This window comes from Lepidochelys olivacea (assembly GCF_965140295.1).
Source record: "Lepidochelys olivacea isolate rLepOli2 genome assembly, chromosome: 4".
Lineage (NCBI taxonomy): Eukaryota > Metazoa > Chordata > Testudines > Cheloniidae > Lepidochelys > Lepidochelys olivacea.
Genome location: NC_140414.1, coordinates 69644744 through 69665031, shown reverse-complemented (window position 1 = coordinate 69665031; position 20288 = coordinate 69644744). Strand labels below are relative to the sequence as shown.

Sequence of the window (20288 nt, the reverse complement as noted above, 5' to 3'; positions counted from 1 at the left end):
TAGCTGGACCCTGAACGATCCTATTGCCCTCTAGCCTTCATGGGACAGCTAGAGCTCAGCACGTGAATACTGCTCATAAACAGTCTCACTCTCTCCCCCTTTCACTCACTGCCAGCAGACATTTGGTCATTTGGTTTTACAAGCTTTTATATAGACCAACCTTAGGAGCAGTGATAGAAGAAATCTAAAATGAGAGTGAGAAATGACAAGAAACAACCAAACTTACTTATTTGTGCTTCCACTGAAGCTTCCCACTCTGGCTGAGAACACTTTACTTATCATAAGCTGCGGAGGAGAGCTGAAAGGATAAACAATCATCATCTCAGTGACTCAACAGTTCCAGTACCTTCTCCTTCCCCATTTCCAAGCATTTGGCAATATGGATAATCCTAGAAGAGGAAACTCACTTACCGTATGTAGTGGATTTTCAAGGTAGAACCTTTGTAACTCATTGCCACTGAGCCAAACATCATTTCTCCAAGCATGTTGACATCAGAGGCTGGTCTAGTGTACTATAGATAAATAAGGGGAAAAAAGCCAATCATAACCCATTGCATTATTTTAGTACTGAATTTTGAACGTGAAGTAATCTCTGCTTCCCAATGAAGAGGAGGAGCATATACCAAGTGGTGTTTGTGCAATGCATACATACAGTTACAGTACATACTATATTTAGTTCATTAGAGAGGCCCACTAGTTCCTATTTGCATGAACTCTCCCCAAAGTGTGCAATGAAGAAACCCACGCACAGTCTCTGCAGCTGGGCCAGACAAGTGATTTTATATCTCCCAGCCACATTTCTTTATTTCAGGACGTTGCTTGAGAAAGACTCCAAGCACTCCAGGTCTGAAGAGTCTGGACCCTTAAGTGTTACTTTTACATTTAAAAATCCTTCCCGGTCTAAATTAACTCATTTAGATGGCAAGATATACTTGGAATGACAATTTTTAAAAAAAGGAAACAAAATAAGTCCTATTTCTTACTACATTCCAAAGATCTACTACGAGTAAGAGGATAAACTCCTCTGTATAAATTCTCTCCACAGTTAAGGTAGTAACTTGCATTTCAACACAAGGATACATTTTTTCTTCCCACCCTCTACTAAATGTCTTAAAACAAACCCAATTCACATGAAGTTTCTCATGTGTCTCTTAGCGTACGATAAAGGTTTGCCTGTTTTGAGGAGATTCAAACAAGCGATTTTAGAGAGGCACATAGAAAAATGAGATTTCTACTCTTAACTCCTGAGTCTGGAATGTCCTCCTTTGAAATCAGCACCTGTCATAAATATAAAGGGAAGGGTAAACACCTTTAAAATCCCTCCTGGCCGGAGGAAAAACCCTTTAACCTATAAAGGGTTAAGAAGCTAGGATAACCTCGCTGGCACCCGACTAAAATGACCAAAGAGGAGACAAGATACTTTCAAAGCTGGGGGGGGGGAAACACACAAAGGTTCTCTCTGTGTTTTTGTTTTGTTTTTTTTGGCCAGGAACAGAAAAGGAATGGAGTCTTAGAACTTAGTAAGTAATCTAGCTAGATATGTATTAGATTCTGTTTTGTTTAAATGGCTGATAAAATAAGCTGTGCTGAATGGAATGTATATTCCTGTTTTTGTGTCTTTTTGTAACTTAAGGTTTTGCCTAGAGGCATTCTCTATGTTTTGAATCTGATTACCCTGTAAGGTATTTACCATCTTGATTTTACATAGATGATTCTTTTTCTTCAATTAAAATTCTTCTTTTAAGAACCTGATTGTTTTTAAATTGTTCTTAAGATCCAAGGGTTTGAGTCTGTGTTCACCTATGCAAACTGGTGAAGATTTTTACCAAGCCTTCCCCAGGAAAGGGGGTGTATGGTGTGGGAGGATTTTGGGGGGGAAAGACGTTTCCAAGCACGCTCTTTCCCTGTTATATATTTGTTAGACGCTTGGTGGTGGCAGCAATAAAGTCCAAGGGCAAAAGGTAAAATAGTTTGTACCTTGGGGAAGTTTTAACCTAAGCTGGTAAAAATAAGCTTAGGGGGTTTTTCATGCAGGTCCCCACATCTGTACCCTAGAGTTCAGAGTGGGGAAGGAATCTTGACATGGTGGCAGAGCAATGGGATTAACCTGAAATCATTTTGAGATTAATTTGAGATTTTTTGAACAAGCAGCACAGATTTTAAAAAGGAATTTTTTTTCCCTTTGGGCTTCTGGAAAGCAGGTTTTCAGCTGAAAGCAGTTAGAGGTGTTTTTTTTTTGTCTCTGCCTGGGGGCCAGAGCAGAGACAAAAGGGAATTGTCTTTTGTGAGCTGGAGTTTTCTCTACGTAAAGGCAGGGTAGTTAACCTACTGCAGGGAAATTCACAAGTCTCCACAGACCTGAAGAAGTTTTTTTGTTTTTTGTTTTTTTACCTAAGAGCAACTAGAGGGGTTTTCTGTCTATTTGCCTGGAGACAAAGGTGTTAGGTTTTGGGTTTTTTAAGGATTTTTCTGTAGGCTGACAATCACTATCAGAGAACATAGGTATTCGGTTACAGCACAGCAAAATTTTACAAGCCAAGTTTTTTGTTTGTTTTATTCCTAACTCTCGGGTGTAAAGTTAGTTAAAAACAGAGAGGCAAACATGACAGAAACCAAGGCACAACACAAATTGGAGTTAACCAGACTGGAGGCAGCGAAAGAGGCAGAAAAAGCCCTAGAGGCTGCCCACAGGAGAGCTATGGAGGCAAAGGACAGAGAAATGGAGGCTGCAAAAGAGTCAGAAAAAAACCAAGAGGAAGCCCAAAAGAGAGCTATGGAGGTAGAAAAGAACCAAGAGGCTGCTCACAGGAGAGCTATAGGGGCAAAGGAAAAAGAGAGGAAGCACGAACTAGAGATGGAGAAGGTAAGAGGTAAGGGCTGAGCGGAATCTACTGGATAACCCTAACAATCCTTCCCCAAAGATCCACAAATGGGAGCGACTATGTCCACAGTATGATGAATCCAGTGATATTGCTGAATATTTTCTCACCTTTGAGAGACTGTGCACTCTCCATAAAATTCCTGAAGCTCACAAGATGACCACATTGGTCACAAAATTAACTGGAAGAGCTCTGGACATATTCAATAAGATGCCTATTGATGAGGCTTCTGACTATAATAAGTTCAAGGATTTGGTTTTAAAGCAATTTCAAATTACACCTTAAACTTAGAGTAAAATTTCGAACCCTTAAGAGAGGGCCTGGACTAAGTAATGTGGCTTATCTAAACCAGATAAAGGATCTGTTAGGTAAATAGGTCCAAGGAAGGGGTGTCACTAGCTTTAACAGAATGTGTGATTTGATAGCTCAGGAGAAATTCCTGAATATGTCCAAGGAGGAAATAAAACAGTGTTTATGGGATAAGGAAATGGACTCAGCAGAAAGTCTTTCTTCTTATGCTGATCGATACGAGCAGTCCCAGACCGCCAGAGAGGCGGGGCAAGCTGGAACAAAACAGGTGGAGGGAGGAGAGAGGAACAAAACTGGTTGCAGTTGGAGCGGATACCAGAAGAGACAACCTCAGACCACATCCTACTACCGGGGGCAGCCCAAGGCCCCAACTAGCCCCCACAAGGAACCCTCCAGACTATCGTCCCGCCACACCGTTCTCCAGCAACCCACCTCGCCCCAGTGACCTGTCAGCTGGACAATGTTTTAAATGTAATGAGCCGGGGCATGTAAAGGCCAGCTGCCCCAAGAACCCCAACAGATTATAGTTCATTGCACTGGAATCACACCAGAGGTCCGCAGGCCCAGATGCCTCCCAGATACCCTCGGAGTGGAGGGAAACTGAGTGTGGGCGGGAAGAAGGTCACAGCGTCGAGGAACACCGGAGCACAAGTGTCGGCTATCCATGCTTCCTCAGTGGACCCCAATTTCATCAACCCAGAGATCCAAGTGACGATTCAACCCTTCAAGTCAAACGCTTTTGATTTGCTTACAGCCAAGTTGCTGGTCCAGTACAAGGGCTGGTCAGGAACGTGGACTTTTGCAGTCTATGATGATTATCCCATCCCCATGCTGTTGGGGGAAGACTTGGCCAATCATGTGAAGCGGGCCAAGAGGGTGGGAATGGTCACCCGCAGCCAGGCTAAGCAAGCTGTCACGCCTAGCTCTGTTCCAGAAACTTCAACCAGGACCCGGTAAGAGGCGACGGACGCGGACCCCATGCCAACGTCTGCAACAGCAGTAGTGGATCCAGTCCCAGAGACCCAGACAGAGCCAGTCCCAGAACCGGAAGCAGCCGATAACCCGACACAAGAGGCTCAACTGGAGCCTGAATCCCAACATAGTGCACCAACGGAGAGCAGTTCACAGTCAACGGAAACAGTCCCATCCCCTACATCGCTTCCAGAGGGACCAAGCCTAGGTCCACAATCCAATGAGGAACTGATGTCTCCAGCATCAAGGAAACAGTTCCAGACCGAACAGGAAGCAGACGAAAGCCTCCAGAGAGCTTGGATGGCGGCACGGAGCAACCCACCGCCTCTCAGCTCTTCTAATCGATCCAGGTTTGTTGTAGAAAGAGGACTTTTATACAAGGAAACTCTTTCTGGTGGACATCAGGAAGACTGGAATCCTCAGAGACAGTTGGTAGTTCCAACTAAGTACCGGTAAAGCTCTTGAGCTTAGCCCACGATCACCCTAGTGGCCATGCTGGGGTGAACAGGACCAAAGACTGTTCAGGGAGGTCATTCCGCTGGGAGGGAATGGACAAGGATGTCTCTACCTATGTCCAGTCTTGTGAGATATGCCAAAGAGTAGGAAAACTCCAAGACCAGGTCAAAACCCCTCTCCAGCCACTCCCCATCATTGCAGTTCCATTTCAGCAAGTAGCTGTGGATATTCTGGGTCCTTTTTTGAAAAAGGCACCCAGAGGAAAGCAGTACATATTGACTTTCATGGATTTTGCCACCCGATGGCCGGAAGCAGTAGCTCTAAGCAACACCAGGGCTAAAAGTGTGTGCCAGCCACTAGCAGACATTTTTGCCAGGGTAGGTTGGCCCTCCGACATCCTCACAGATGCAGGAACTAATTTCCTGGCAGGAACTATGGAAAGCCTTTGGGAAGCTCATGGGGTGAATCACTTGGTTGCCACCCCTTACCATCATCAAACAAATGGTCTGGTGGAGCAATTTAATGGGACTTGGGAGCCATGATACGTAAATTCGTAAATGAGCACTCCAATGATTGGGACCTAGCGTTGCAGCAGTTGCTCTTTGCCTACAGAGCTGTACCACATCCCAGTTTAGGGTTTTCACCATTTGAACATGTATATGGCCGCGAGGTTAAAGGGCCATTACAGCTGGTAAAGCAGCAATGGGAAGGGTTTACACCTTCTCCAGGAACTAACATTCTGGACTTTGTAACCAACCTACAGAACACCCTCTGAACCTCTTTAGCCCTTGCTAAAGAAAACCTAAAGGATGCTCAAAAAGAGCAAAAAGCCTGGTATGATAAACATGCCAGAGTGCGTTCCTTCGAAGTAGGGGACCAGGTCATGGTCTTAAAGGCGCTCCAGGCCCATAAAATGGAAGCATCATGGGAAGGGCCATTCACGGTCCAGGAGCGCCTGGGAGCTGTTAATTATCTCAGAGCATTCCCCACCTCCAACCGAAAGCCTAAGGTGTACCATATTAATTCTCTAAAACCCTTTTATTCCAGAGAATTAAAGGTTTGTCAGTTTACAGCCCAGGGAGGAGAGGATGCTGAGTGGCCTGAAGGTGTCTACTACGAAGGGAAAAGTGCTGGTGGCGTGGAAGAGGTGAACCTCTCCATGACACTTGGACGTATGCAGCGACAACAGATCAAGGAGCTGTGCACTAGCTACGCACCGACGTTCTCAGCCACCCCAGGACTGACTGAACGGGCATACCACTCCATTGACACAGGTAATGCTCACCCAATTTGAGCCCAACCTTACCGGGTGTCTCCTCAAGCTAAAACTGCTATAGAACGGGAGATCCAGGATATGCTACAGATGGGAGTAATCTGCCCCTCTGGCAGTGCATGGGCATCTCCAGTGGTTCTAGTTCCCAAACCAGATGGGGAGATTAGCTTATGGTAGTCCAAGAAGAAACATAATGCTGTAACTCGCCCAGACAACTATCCAATGCCACGCACAGATGAACTATTAGAGAAACTGGGACAGGCCCAGTTCATCTCTACCTTGGACTTAACCAAGGGGTACTGGCAGGTACCTCTAGATGAGTCCGCCAAGGAAAGGTCAGCCTTCACCGCACATGTCGGGCTGTATGAATTTAATGTACTCCCTTTCAGGCTGCGGAATGCACCTGCCACCTTCCAAAGACTTGTAGATGGTCTCCTAGCAGGATTGGGAGAATATGCAGTCGCCTACCTTGACAATGTGGCCATATTTTCGGATACCTGGGCAGAATACCTGGAACATCTACAAAAAGTCTTCGAGCGCATAAGGGAGGCAGGACTAACTGTTAAGGCTAAGAAGTGTCAAATAGGCCTAAACAGAGTGACTTACCTTGGACACCAGGTGGGTCAAGGAACTATCAACCCCCTACAGGCCAAAGTGGATGCTATCCAAAAGTGACCTGTCCCAAAGTCAAAGAAACAGGTCCAATCCTTCTTAGGCTTGGCTGGTTATTACAGACAATTTGTACCACAATATAGCCAAATCACCGCCCCATTGACAGACCTAACCAAAAAGAAACAGCCAAATGCCATTCAGTGGACCGAAGAGTGTCAGAAGGCCTTTAACCATCTTAAAGCAACACTCCTGTCTGACCCTGTACTAACGGCCCCAGACTTTGACAAACTGTTCCTAGTAACCACAGATGCGTCCGAGCATGGTGTGGGAGCAGTTTTAATGCAGGAAAGACTGGATCAAGAATTCCACCCTGTAGTGTTTCTTAGCAAGAAGCTGTCTGAGAGGGAAAGCAACTGGTCAGTCAGTGAAAAAGAATGTTATGCCACTGTCTACGCTCTGGAAAAGCTACGCCCATATGTTTGGGGACGGCGTTTCCACCTGCAAACCAACCATGCTGCACTACAGTGGCTTCATACTGCCACAGGAAATAACAAAGAACTTCTTCGGTGGAGTTTAGCTCTCCAAGATTTTGATTTCGACATCCAACACATCTCAGGAGCTTCTAACACAGTGGCTGATGCACTCTCCCATGAAAGTTTCCCAGAATCAACTGGTTAAAATTGCCCTTGAGATGTGGAAAAATATTGTTAGTCTTTATACACTTGGTAGTATATTTAGAGGTGCATGTGTCTTATTAACTCTGTTTTCTCCAAGAGCTCCAGGAAGAAATCACAGCCAGCATTACACCTTATCTGTGATTTGGGGGGGGCGTATCATAAAAACAAAGGGAAGGGTAAACACCTTTAAAATCCCTCCTGGCCAGAGGAAAACCCTTTACAGGTGAAAGGGTTTAAGAAGCTAGGATAACCTTGCTGGCACCTGACTAAAATGACCAATGAGGATACTTTCAAAGCTGGAGGGGGGGAGAAACAAAGGTTCTCTCTGTCCGTGTGTGGTTTTTTTTTTTTTTTTTTTTTTGGCCAGGAACAGAAAAGGAATGGAGCCTTAGAACTTAGTAAGTCACCTAGCTAGATATGCATTAGATTCTATTTTGTTTAAATGGCTGTTAAAATAAGCTGTGCTGAATGGAATGTATGTTCCTGTTTTTGGGTCTTTTTGTAACTTAAGGTTTTGCCTAGAGGGATTCTCTATGTTTTGAATCGGATTACCCTGTAAGGTATTTACCATCCTGATTTTACATAGGTAATTCTTTTTCTTTAATTAAAATTCTTCTTTTAAGAACCTGATTGTTTTTACATTGTTCTTAAGATCCAAGAGCTTGGTTCTGTGTTCACCTATGCAAATTCCCCAGGAAAGGGGGTGTAGGGTTTGGGAGGATTTTGAGGGGAAAGACGTTTCCAAGCACGCTCTTTCCCTGTTATATATTTGTTAGACGCTTGGTGGTGGCAGCAATAAAGTCCAAGGGAAAAGGTAACATAGTTTGTACCTTGGGGAAGTTTTAACCTAAGCTGGTAAAAATAAGCTTAGGGGGTTTTTCATGCAGGTCCCCACATCTGTACCCTAGAGTTCAGAGTGGGGAAGGAACCTTGACAGCACCTGAGAAACTCCCATGTTGTCTTTAGGAGACTGGAAAAATGCACAAAAGCAACAGACCTTGCTCCGTGGAATTAGCTGCCTTGTTCTGAGTAAATTTAAAAAATTCAGTTACTAGGGGCACAGCCACACTAGAGAGCTTACAGGTGCAGCCGTGTCGCTGTGAACTGTCTAATGTAGCTGCTGTAAGCCAATGGGAGCGAGCTCTCCCATTAACTACTCCAGCCCCCCATGTGCAGCAGAAAGCTATGTTGGTGGGAGAAGCTCTCCCGCTGACATAGGGCTGTCCACACCAGCGCTTATGTCGGTGTAACTTATGTTGCTCAGTGGGGTGATTTATTTCCTCCCCGCCCCGAGCGACACAAGTTATGCCAACATAAGCTGTAGGATAGACATAGCCTCAATGGCAGGCTTCTAGGTATTTTGCAGAAAAAAACCCCAACAACAACGAAGTATGCACTTTTTAAAGAGAAATTTTAAAATTTTTAAAGCCTACTGTTAAGGTAACACCTAAGGGTAAGTCTATGCAGCAAACAAAACTTCCATAGCAGCAAGTCTCAGAGCCTGAGTCATCTTACTCAGATTTGCGCTATATCTATAAATAGCAGTGTGGATGTTCCTGCTTGGGCCGGAGCCTGGGCTCTGAGACCCTCCTTCCTCAACAGTTTTCAGAGCCCAGGCTCCAACTGGAACCAGAGTGTCTACACTGCTATTTTTAGCCTCACAGCACGAGCCTGAGTCAACTGACCCAGGTTCTGAGACTCCCTGCTGCTGCTGCTCTTTTATTTGGGGGGGGGTTTTGCTGCATAAATATACCCTAAGATTACTAGAACTGAAAGACTGAAGGAAAGGACCTCACCTATACACAAAAACTAGCACCAACTGAAGTAATTAAAAAAGTTTCTAGTTACATGTATAAACAAACAAGTTTTATCTAAGGCCTAATTCCCTTTGTATATTTGACAGTATTTTGTGTAGTCAACTTCACCATTTCCTCAACATGGGAAGTTCAGCACATGCATAACTGAGTGTAGGATAAGGGCCTAACTTTTTATATGGCCATAGTCACACTGACTGTGGTATGACTAGTCATATGCTTTAAGTCTTTACAGAAACTTCACCTCAGTTTCTCCACTTTCAGGAGATCAAAACAGAAGAGAAAAGCATTTTTAAATAAACCAGGAAGATATGATTGCCAATTTTTGTGGGTTGTACAGAGGGCCATATACAGAACCTGAAAATATTTAGCCACTTTTTAGAAGCTGACTAGATTTCATATTGACGGGGTCCGTTTAAAATCTTTCCCATACTCAGCTGCACTCCTGCAGAAGTTATGAGCATTGGCTCCTGCAACAGAGGACTGAGAAAAAAACGTTTTTCTAGACCAAAAATGTGGAGAGCAACAGAGCACGTACATATTTTTGAAATGTCGAAGTTTAGATTATAAACTATTTTATGTAAAAGTTCAGAAAAACTGAAGAATTGTGCAATTTTAAAAACCGAACATAGGAATGACTAAACTTATATAACACTTTAAAAATAAAATAAAACACCCCTCTCCTCAACTTGTGGAAGGAAAGAAATACAGTTCAGATCCTCAGCATCAGTTTCATATTTGACATACTACAAATTCTACATAAACATTTAAGCAGACATTTGTGAATTTAACACAAAGGTATCATCTTTAGTCATTGATGCAAATCTATATATAGATCTGCATCTATGTGTTAACGTTACCTGGTACTTTGGAAGCTGGTCCTTGACATGCTGTGTACAGCCCACTGATGAACTGTGGGAAGAAATACTATTGGTCCCATTGCTTGCTTGGCAGCACTTGGCAGAAGCCTTTCCTGGAGCATCCTCTACTATTTTCTGTGTCAGAAAAGGTTGATGATGAAAGTAAGTTTAACAAACATGAAGATTTCTGTTTCTAGCTGCACTCTAGTGATCTCAGAAGAGTTTTATTAAGAAGATACTGGAGCAAAAGAATAAATTTTGAAAGATTTTATTTTTGGGTTTAAATAAATAAATAAATACATCCAAGTAACTCTGGGTTTTCAAGAGAAAGGAAAGTGATGCCCAGGAGAACAGAAGTGTAGGATTATTCTTGAACTTAAGTCTACCAATGAATTAAGTTTTTGGTTATAGAAATACATGGCACACACCGTATATAAATACTCTGCTTTTTCAGCCATCATGATCCTGGTCAAAGTAATTTGTTACAAATTTATCCGCAGCAAATGGGTCTTTTTTTCCCTGTGAGCATACATTTCATAGAAATCAGCAGTGAGCTGCAATCTATAACATAATTTGCTAACATTTATGCAAATAAATCTCATTGTATGAGCTGCTTTCTATGGATAGAGTGTGGTCAGTCTCTTAGATTGCATGGTATTGTTTCTGCTTCACAAATTAACAGCAGATTTCTTCAACAGAAGAACAGCCAGAAAAACACAAATAGAGAATAATTGGTAGGAATATTAGAATGAATAATCCTTTGTGTATAAATTTAAGAATAAACCACTGGCTGTTTGAATATTTAGTGTGTAATATTCACCTGTCAAAAACTGCATTGCCAACTCCCCAAGTTTACTCTCAACTCACTGTTTGTATTGTTTGACTCGCTCTACTACGCAGTTTTTACTACAAAAAGACTCTTAACCTTTCAACAATTGCATGCTGTTTACATGGATAACATTTACCACAATGTTACTAAGAAAAGAAGCATTTAGCCCTCTTTGAATAAACTTAAAAATAGAAGTTCTTGCATGCAGAGTTGCCAATTTAAAAACAATATTTTTGTTTAAAAAACAAACATTCACATAAACCCCTTTTAGCTAGCCATCAAAAGGGCTAGTTTGCCTAGAATAAATGCTGGCAAAGCGTGTGTTTGGCTATATCTATGCTGGGAGCGGGGGATGTGAAATATCGTGCTCTTGTAGAAATCTCTGTGGTAGCTCTCATCAAGCTAGCATGCTAAAAACAGTAGCGTAGCTAGGGTAGCATGAGCAACAGTGTGCAGCAGCATGGACTAACCACCTTGAGCCCACACCCCTGAGGTTCAGGCACGTTTGTGCTCAGGATGGCTAGACCATGCTGCTGTTTGCTGCCCCAACTACACAACTATTTTTAGAGGGCTAGCTCGATGACAGCTAGAGTGGGTATGTCTCTACGAGCTGGGAATCACACCTCCAGCTGCAAGTGTAGACATACTCTTTGAAATTTTTTCATTTTCTTAAACTGTTAGCATTGCAACCCCCAATGCAGATAGAGGAAGGAGGATTGCTAGGAAGAGATGGGATCCACCTAATGAAGAGAGGAAACATCTTCACAGACAGGCTTGCTAACCTCGTGAGGAGGGCTTTAAACTAGGTTTACCGTGGGATTGTGACCTAAGTCCTAAGAAGTAAGTGGGGTAGTGGGATACCGGGAGGAAACACAAGGAGGAAGGTGCAACAGCGGAGGCCTCCTGATTCATACTGAGAAAGTAGGGCAATCCGCTAGTTATCTTAGGTGTCTGTACACGAACGCAAGAAGCCTGGGTAACAAGCGGGAAGAATTGGAAGTCCTGGCACAGTGAAGGAACTATGATGTGATTGGAACAACAGAGACTTGGTGGGGTAACTCACATGACTGGAGCACTGTCAGGGATGGGTATACACTGTTAAGGAAGGACAGGCGGGGGAGAAAAAGTGGAGGTGAAAAGGCAGGCAGAGGAGACAGGTAGAGGAGACAAGGTGCACTGTATGCAAGAGAGTGGTATGATTGCTCAGAGCTCCAGTATGAAACTGGAGAAAAGCCTGTTGAGAGTCTTTGGGTTAAGTTTAGAGGCAAGAGCAACAAGGGTGATGTCGTGGTGGGATTCTGCTATAGACCACCAGACAGGATGAGGTAGACAAGGCTTTCTTCGGACTACTAACAGAAGTTTCCAGATCACAGGCCCTGGTTCTCATGGGGTACTTCAATCATCCTGACATCTGCTGGGAGAGCAATACAGCAGTGCACAGACAATCCAGGAAGTTTTTGAAGAGTGTTGGGAACAACTTTGTGGTGCAAGTGCTGGAGGACCCAACGAGGGACCATGCTTCTCTTGACCTGATGCTCACAAACAGGGAAGAACTGGTAGGGGAAGCAGAAGTGGGTGGCAAGTGGGCAGCAGTGACCATGAGAGAGTCCAGCGGAGGGCAACAAAAATTATTAGGGGGCTGGGGCACATGACTTACAAGGAGAGGCTGAGGGAACTGGGGTTATTTAGTCTGCAAAAGAGAAGAGTGGGGGGGGCGGGGGATTTGATAGCAGCCTTCAACTACCTCAAGGGGGTTCCAAAGACGATGGAGCTCGGCTGTTCTCAGTGGTGGCAGATATTAGGAATCACTATTTCACAAGGAGGGTGGTGAAGCACTGGAATGGGTTACCTAGGGAGGTGGTGGAATCTCCTTCCTTAGAGGTTTTTAAGGCCTGGCTTGACAAAGCCCTAGCTAGGATGATTTAGTTGGGGATCGGTCCTGCTTTGAGCAGGGGGTTGGACTAGATGACCTCCTGAGGTCTCTTCCAACCCTGATATTCTATGATTCTATAATAAGACGTCTCAATCCGGACTTCATTGTATTGGGTACTATACACAAATACTAATGAATCAACAATCTCTGGCACGGCATACATTTAAAAAATGCCAGTGGTGTAACTACATTAATGCACACATGCTTCACTGGTGCAAAGCAGGTTTAAGTTGCATCTGTGTAAACTTTGCTTTACACTGATACACTAGGAGTTTGCACTGACATAGTTCTAAAACCAAGAAAATGAGAATTTAAGACATGCTCTTGGGTGGGGCTCGGAGGGAGATGGCAGAGACAATCCAGTAGCACTCTCATAATTCTAGGGAGCAGAAATGGGTTTGACTATAGCAGCGGCACAAGCCAGCCCTCTTACTATCAATTATGAAACTAACCAGACACGTGTAGAGGATTTTGTTGTTTTTTCTACATGTAGCTAACTGGTCTTTCATATTTTACCACATATTTGCATTCCTTTTGTGCAGCTTTTGCTTGACACTGCATTTATGTAACTGCTGTTTATCTAATTCCCAATGTGACTGTCATTAGGCGGTTATAAATGCACAAATGTTAGTAGTCATGTGCTTGACACAAGCTATTGACAAAAACAGCCTTAATATTAAAAAAGTGTTCCACTCTATGCCACCCACAGGAATAACTAGAATGAAACACATTAAATATACTACAGCACGATTAACCATACTTTTTGATACCCTTGTTAGTAGCGTGACCAGACAGCAAGTGTGAAAAATCGGGACGGGGTGGGGGTAATAGGAGCCTATATAAGAAAAAGACCCAAAAATCGGGACATCTGGTCACCCTACTTGTTAATAGAAGATAATCTGCCTAGTTCCCCAGATAAACAGATTTAAAGGTAAAACTGCCTTAAATCTATCCTATTTGTTTATATGAAGGGGAGAAGCTCCCTAATTCTTTGCTCATTCAGGGCTTGATCCTGTTCTAAACTGAAGTCAAAAGAAGCCGGTCATTGACAAATAGCTGCAGTGTTGGGCCCTAGCCTGGAAGTCTGGAAAATGCGGGTGCACCAAGTGTTAACTAGAGCATGTCAAAGCCATACATAGTTTCTGATTTGCAATTCTGAATATTTAACTTTAAGTGGCTATTTCAGTGTCTGGTATGAAAATAAGGTGGCATGTCCTATTTGTTACAGGATATTTTTGAAAACAATGGAGAAACTCTCTCTCTAAGAACAATATTTTAAATGGAGATTATACTTTATAAATTACCCTTTTTGTTTAAAATGTTTATGTCTTTAAGAGGAGCAAAACTTTTTTATATAGTTGTAAATATACCTTCCCATTCTTCTGAAGCAAATGCAACATTGTGTAATCAACCCCTTGGATATATAGTACTGACCTTGATATTGGGGCTCATAACAGGAAAAAAAGGGATTAATATAGGCCACACTGACCTATTTACTCTCATAAGTAGATGATCAGTCATGATCATCATGTGTGCCTTACTAATGTGGGTTAAGCCAACATGTGATACTCGTGCAGCTTAATTTAAATACAGTTTCAGATGACTGTGTTTAAACTTTTTCATGAGAGCCATTTCCACAAAGCACTGCTATTTAAAGTGTACATTATAGCTAGTAATTACACACTGACTGTACCATTCAACACATTCTGGTCAACAGTGTTAGCTGTAATTTGAAATCTATCCAATAAAACTGTTTTATAACAAAATGGAGTTTTGGGATAGGTCTATGCTTAACATGCTGCAGCTTCTCCTGTCGGCGTAGTTAATCCACCTCCGTGAGAAGCCCTCACATCAACAAAGCACTGTCTACACGGCGGGTTAGGTCAGTGAAACTGTGTTGCTCAGGAGTGTGGGTTTTTCAAACCCCTGAGTGATGTAGTTATACTGATGTAAATTTATAGTGTAGGCCTAGCCTCAGAACTGTAACTGAGTAGAAGAAAAGTACAGCTAACAAGGAAGACATACTCTATGTATCACTTTTGTCTTCTTAATGTCAACTGGACATATTAGAATACCGTTTAAGTGCAGCCTTGTAGATCCAGATACTGGCAGAGATCAAGCCACACCTTAATTGTACATTTCCTTGTTTTCACTGGTTTGTCTCACAACATTCAAAATTATGTATTGTCTGCTATTGTCTCAGTCACATGCACATACTCGACTTTACAAAGAGTAACAAAAATGGAGTGGTGACAATTAAAAAAAAAAGAGTGACTTTATTGTTTTAACTAAAGAGATCCAAAGGGAAGACAAGTGCATCTGAACACATGCCAGCTCCCAGTGAAATAAGCAGACATCTCTGTGCAACTTGTGTGCAAGAATCAGGCCTAAAAAATGAAAAATGATCAGCTTCAACATATACAAAAGTTGACTATGTCAGAAAAATACTAAATTAAAAAAGGATCAAGTCCATTGAGCAATGCCTATGAGCAGGGCCTATATTGTTTTATATCAGTTACCATATATTTTTTTTTTTAAAAGGCAGTAAGCTAGAATGTGTTATTTTAGGCTTTTCGAATGTAGCTGTAACAGGTGTGTCCTGAAAATTTCAAAAAAGTTTTCACCCACAACAAATGCAGCAAAAACTTCCAAAATAAGAAATGCAGAAATTAGCATTTTTTTTTTAAATTATTTCCATTTGGGGCCAGAGAACAAAAAGAATCAAAGGACAGACGCGTATTAGTGTTTCATACCTGAGCTGCTGCCTCATCAACTTTGCAGACTGCTTTGGAATCAAACAAGACCTGTCTGCCTCTTCTCTCACAATCCTGGTAAACTATCAGGCGGATTTCATTCAAGTCAAACTCTGAACAGGACCAGCTGCGGATTGCAAATACAGTCAGAAGTTATGTTGTTATCTCACCAGAGAGCTAACGGACTTGAATAAGTGAAGGAAGTATGTACCATCATTTGGGTCTTTTGCACAGTGGTGGCAGGAACCAAATTGCAAAAAGAAAAGGAGTACTTGTGGCACCTTAGAGACTAACCAATTTATTTGAGCATAAGCATTCATGAGCTACAGCTCACTTCATCGGATGCATACTGTGGAAAGTACAGAAGACTTTTTATACACACAAACCATGAAAAAATGGGTGATTATCACTACAAAAGGTTTTCTCTCCCCCCACCCCCCTGCTGGTAATAGCTTATCTAAAGTGACCACTCTCCTTACAATGTGTATGATAATCAAGGTGGGCCATTTCCAGCACAAATCCAGGTTCTTTCCAAAACAACTATGGTTTTGTAATTAAAAAAGATCAACAGTAGTGCAACGGTCACATCGGAAGGTAAAAGTAGACATTTTAAGGTAGACCCTTTCCAAGGTACCAGAACCCACACTTTTAAAAACAGCACTGAACGTGCATACTTTTACAAATCATGGTTGGGTTCAGCAGGTTTTTCCACCGTGTGCGATCCTTACTTTTGGAGCTTTGCCATCAGAAACGTGGAGGCCCTCAACTGATTGTTGACTGAAATCTGAACGTTTATCTCAAATAAGCATGTGACACAGTCAAACTATTTTTGTCCAAAGTGCAGCAGAACTAAATATTTGTCTCTATTTAAAACATAGTACCGTAGTAAAGGACCCAAGGTTTTTGCATAGGTTTTACCCACAAAAACCAAACAAGTCCCTCTTCCTTCTGTTCCTTATATTAACATATTAAGGGCCCAGTTTTAAATTCACATGAACTAATAAAATTCCAGGGGTAGATCTTAGAAACTAAGTGAACAAGTTACACCATACAAACAAAAAGCGTTTTCACTAATGCCAGAATATAAACTAGCAATTTAAATACATTTGTTATATTCCATTAAAAGTTACCTGAACCTGTGCATCAGAAACTTCTTTTTTGTCAAAAATGTAACACTCATTTGGAGACTATACATAAATATACCACAATCAGACACAGCAGTAACTGTGTAGTAGGGTGAAGGAATGCATATGGCTGATAACTGCACTGACACCAAGCAATGAACTCTTTGTGCTAGTCGTCAGGGTACCAATAATGAAACCTATGTATAACTAACAAGTCTCAGTAATGCTTAAAAACTTGCTAGGCCTTGAATCTGTAAGCTCTGACAGTCAAACCTCTAGGGTTCAAGGAGGTTGCAAACTCTGTGCCCTCAGCTGAGGTTAACCCTCTTATATTAAGAGCACACGGTTACAGGCATTCTGATTTCAGAATGACTGCTATGGAGAATTACTGATATTTTATGCTTTTTTCAAAGCTCAAATCTCATAAGTGAAAGAAAGATTTAAGATTAGAAATAGGACACCTTCTTATATTGATTTACTGCTTTTCGACTTCATTCAAAAAATCCTACCACTCTACCAGAAGCACAATCCAAGTGTGAATAAAATTAAGTTGTCACAGACATGACTGGATTTGCTAAATATGTGAAATCAGAGACTATACTCAATTTAATAAAATCTTTAGAAACAACAGGTCATGGATGTGATAACGATGCTCACTCTGTAATATGGTAACACCCTGTTAAACGGAGAGATCGGAGGACTATATTGCTGTATATCTTTAAACAAAAGCTCACTGCTATAATGATCATGCTTTCCTTTTTGATACACACCTATCAAAAATTTGTACAAGTACTATAACTTCCTAACTAAAAAGAGTAAAAAAAAAAAAAAAAAAAACCCACCACATTTCTTTGCAAATAATTCTCTCCTCAGAGCACTTTCCCCTTCATCTTAGTTGAAAGCTTCTCTTCCTTCACTTTCCCCATGCATCACTGTAATTTCTTGTTACATTATTTATGTAGTTTTGATTAAGCTCTTCAGTGCAAGGCATGTCTGTCAAGCACTATGCACATTTATGGCATTAATAAATCATAATAGGAAAAACTATTTACAAATTAGAGAAGTTCTCAGACAGGAAACTCATATTGAGTTAAGGACGTAAACAAATATCCATTAACATTTATTGTTTCCCCTTTTTGAAAGTCAGGAAAGCAACCAAAAGAAAGAGACTAATGCAGTCCAAATCTTCTACACTCAGTAACCACAACACTAACCTTAGCTATGCTCCATTGATGCAGATTACCACTCTGAGTCTAACTTTTGGCTATTGCCCAGACACCCACCATTCAAGACATAACTCAGCATAGCCGCCTGTTAACGTCAAACCCACCTGCTCACCAATCAGAGACTAGAGATTTGGCAACCACCTTCCCCACCCCCTTTTTTTTTTTGTAGTTTAAACCAGAAACCACTTCTACATGCAGTCAACACAAAACCCTTTTCTAGTCATCCACTCATGTAGGGTAAATAAGGTATCCAGTTCCTAAAGACCTCATGAAGGCTGGCCTGAGATCATATTTCCCATATCCTACTTTAGGCCCCCTAACCTCCACTACTTTCACACATCCTTGCAGAATAAGCCTGGATCTCTAAACAACTGAGGAAGGCTGGAAGAATGGGTGCAGGCCATATCATGCTGTAATATTCCTCATTTTACATTCATATATTCAAGCAGGGAAGATTTAGTTTCATTCATTCAGCAAGGGCTGGGATTCTCCCACAACTAAGGAGGGCAGATAAAGGTAATGGGGGAGAGTTAAGGTTGATGCAGGAATCGTTCTTATATTAATGTTTCATGAATTAGAGCACTCATTTCTTAATCTACAGAAAAACGTGAAAGTTAAAAAAAAGTCTAAAAGTGATATGAGTGAAAAGATGTTTACAATCTTAATTTTGTATTAAAAACATGTTTCAAGTAATAGCATTGTTCTCCTCTGAAAATCCCTCCCTGCAATTTCAACTGTAAGCAGTTTTCTTTACTTCTTTTCCCAAACTGTTGTATAATCAAATGCAACAGGGCTTAAACAATCATTGGTGCATCTGATGGGGAGGAAGGTGGAGCGGGGGAAGACATTCCTTCCTAATCTCTCAGGCAGTCAGCCTACACCTTAGAGTATGGAGGTTTAATTATCTTTCTTAGGTTACATAATAGTTTTCACCTTACATACTGTAAAAAAGTGTTAGTCTCTAAGGTGCCACAAGAACTCGTTTTTACATAAATTGTATAGCTCATGTAAGAAGCTGGAACAACAGATGTGCACTGAAATCTTCTGTCCACAGAGCAGCATAGGTAGCAAAAATGCAAGCTTCTCCATACCAGGCAACGTGCTGAGGTGATGTGCCTCAGCTCTGACTTGGATGGACCATATCTAGGGGACAAGAGTACAGCTGTTTTTAATAGACATTTTAGTTTATCATGTTGCATAACAGAATGTCGAGGCCACATTGATTTCCTACACAGAGTGCCTCTGGAATAGGAATTTTCCTGACTAGGCTCTACTGAAAGGGAAAAAAAAAAAAAGTATATCCCACAAATAAACAAACCACTAGAAAACAAGAAGTTCATACAATTTCTTTGCTGCTTTAACTTGTCCTCTGTTAAAGGGCCCAATCTTGCAAAGAGCTGAACATCCTCAACTCCTACTGATTTTAACAGGAAAGGAGGAAGACACCACCATGGAAGACCAGGCTTAATTGCCCTCTCCCATGAACAGCCCAGAGTCACACAAATAGCTGTTTTGTTTCTAAAGTACTTTAACTTGCTCTTCATGTTTTATCTTGATTCTTTGGACTATTTATTATGTGTTTTCCTAAGTGTACTTTGTTCCAATCCACTGGTATTGCTTAGGCAGGACTTCCAGGTTTGAAAAGGATGCTTCTTTAGCCCTAACCAACTCAAAGAGTTTGATGTTCCTTTCTAATGTTTTTGTTGGTTGGGGTTTTTTTGGGGGGTGGGAGGGCTGTCTGCAGTTAAAATAAACCATCTGCTCCTCTAACACAACATTCTTAGATTGCAAGAGGCTCTGATACCAAGGCAATAGGTATTATATGCATGTCTAAGACCACAAAATGATGCTGAAGGCTGTTTTGCTACTAACGATTTTCCTCACTTTTAATGTGTTTTTTACACACACACACACACACAAAAACACACTGCTTTCAAGAGGTAGGAGTACTAGACAAACACTAAGTTTTTTGTTTTTAAGTCTGCCCTTTCAAAGATAGTCATAGTGTTATTATTAGGGGAGTTAACCTGTATGCAATCAAACCTATTTGGCTCTGCTCACTGTTACCCAGTGGAATTCCTACACACCTCACATATGCTAAAAACTACAACCACTCCACCTCCTGCAGTCCAGCCTTCATCCCTATTTTCCCACCAACTGCCTATCGAGATTCATTATAGGCTCCAGTTCAAAACTGAACCAAGGAGGAAATCAAAACAGCCCATGGATTTGCCTCAATTTACCTCATGCATTTGGTCTCTTTTTCCAATTCCATCCCTGTTCATTTATAGCTTGCCCCCTCAATTCCTTTCCACATTCTTTCAGAAATCACAGTGCTAATTTGCTGAAAGGGGACCCAAACTCCTTTAAACAAACAAAAATGGAATCTATACATGTTTGATTTTAAATTAAATGTAAAGCTCCTGAAAAGCACCAAGTTGGCTGCTTTATTTACCCAAAAACAGGGATAGCATGGCCAGGAGCAGTGTAGATTTCCCCATACTGCCCCACCTATTTTAAATGACCAAAGACCCACATTCAGGTAGCAAGGCAACAGTTTTTGGCCAAGAA

At 41.7% G+C, this 20288-nt stretch overlaps 1 protein-coding gene across 3 annotated transcripts in view; it reads right to left on the bottom strand.

The window, feature by feature from the left end:
• FNIP2 (folliculin interacting protein 2) overlaps nt 1-20288 on the bottom strand; it is a gene marked incomplete at its 5' end in the record, with an annotated part of 90184 nt that overhangs the window by 38631 nt on the left and 31265 nt on the right. For all 3 annotated transcript variants that reach the window (XM_084626388.1, XM_084626389.1, XM_084626387.1), the window contains 4 exons: nt 227-298; nt 412-512; nt 9853-9987; nt 15368-15494. In XM_084626388.1, the coding sequence (XP_084482514.1) occupies nt 227-298; nt 412-512; nt 9853-9987; nt 15368-15494 (435 nt within the window). The remainder of the gene's footprint in view (nt 1-226; nt 299-411; nt 513-9852; nt 9988-15367; nt 15495-20288) is intronic.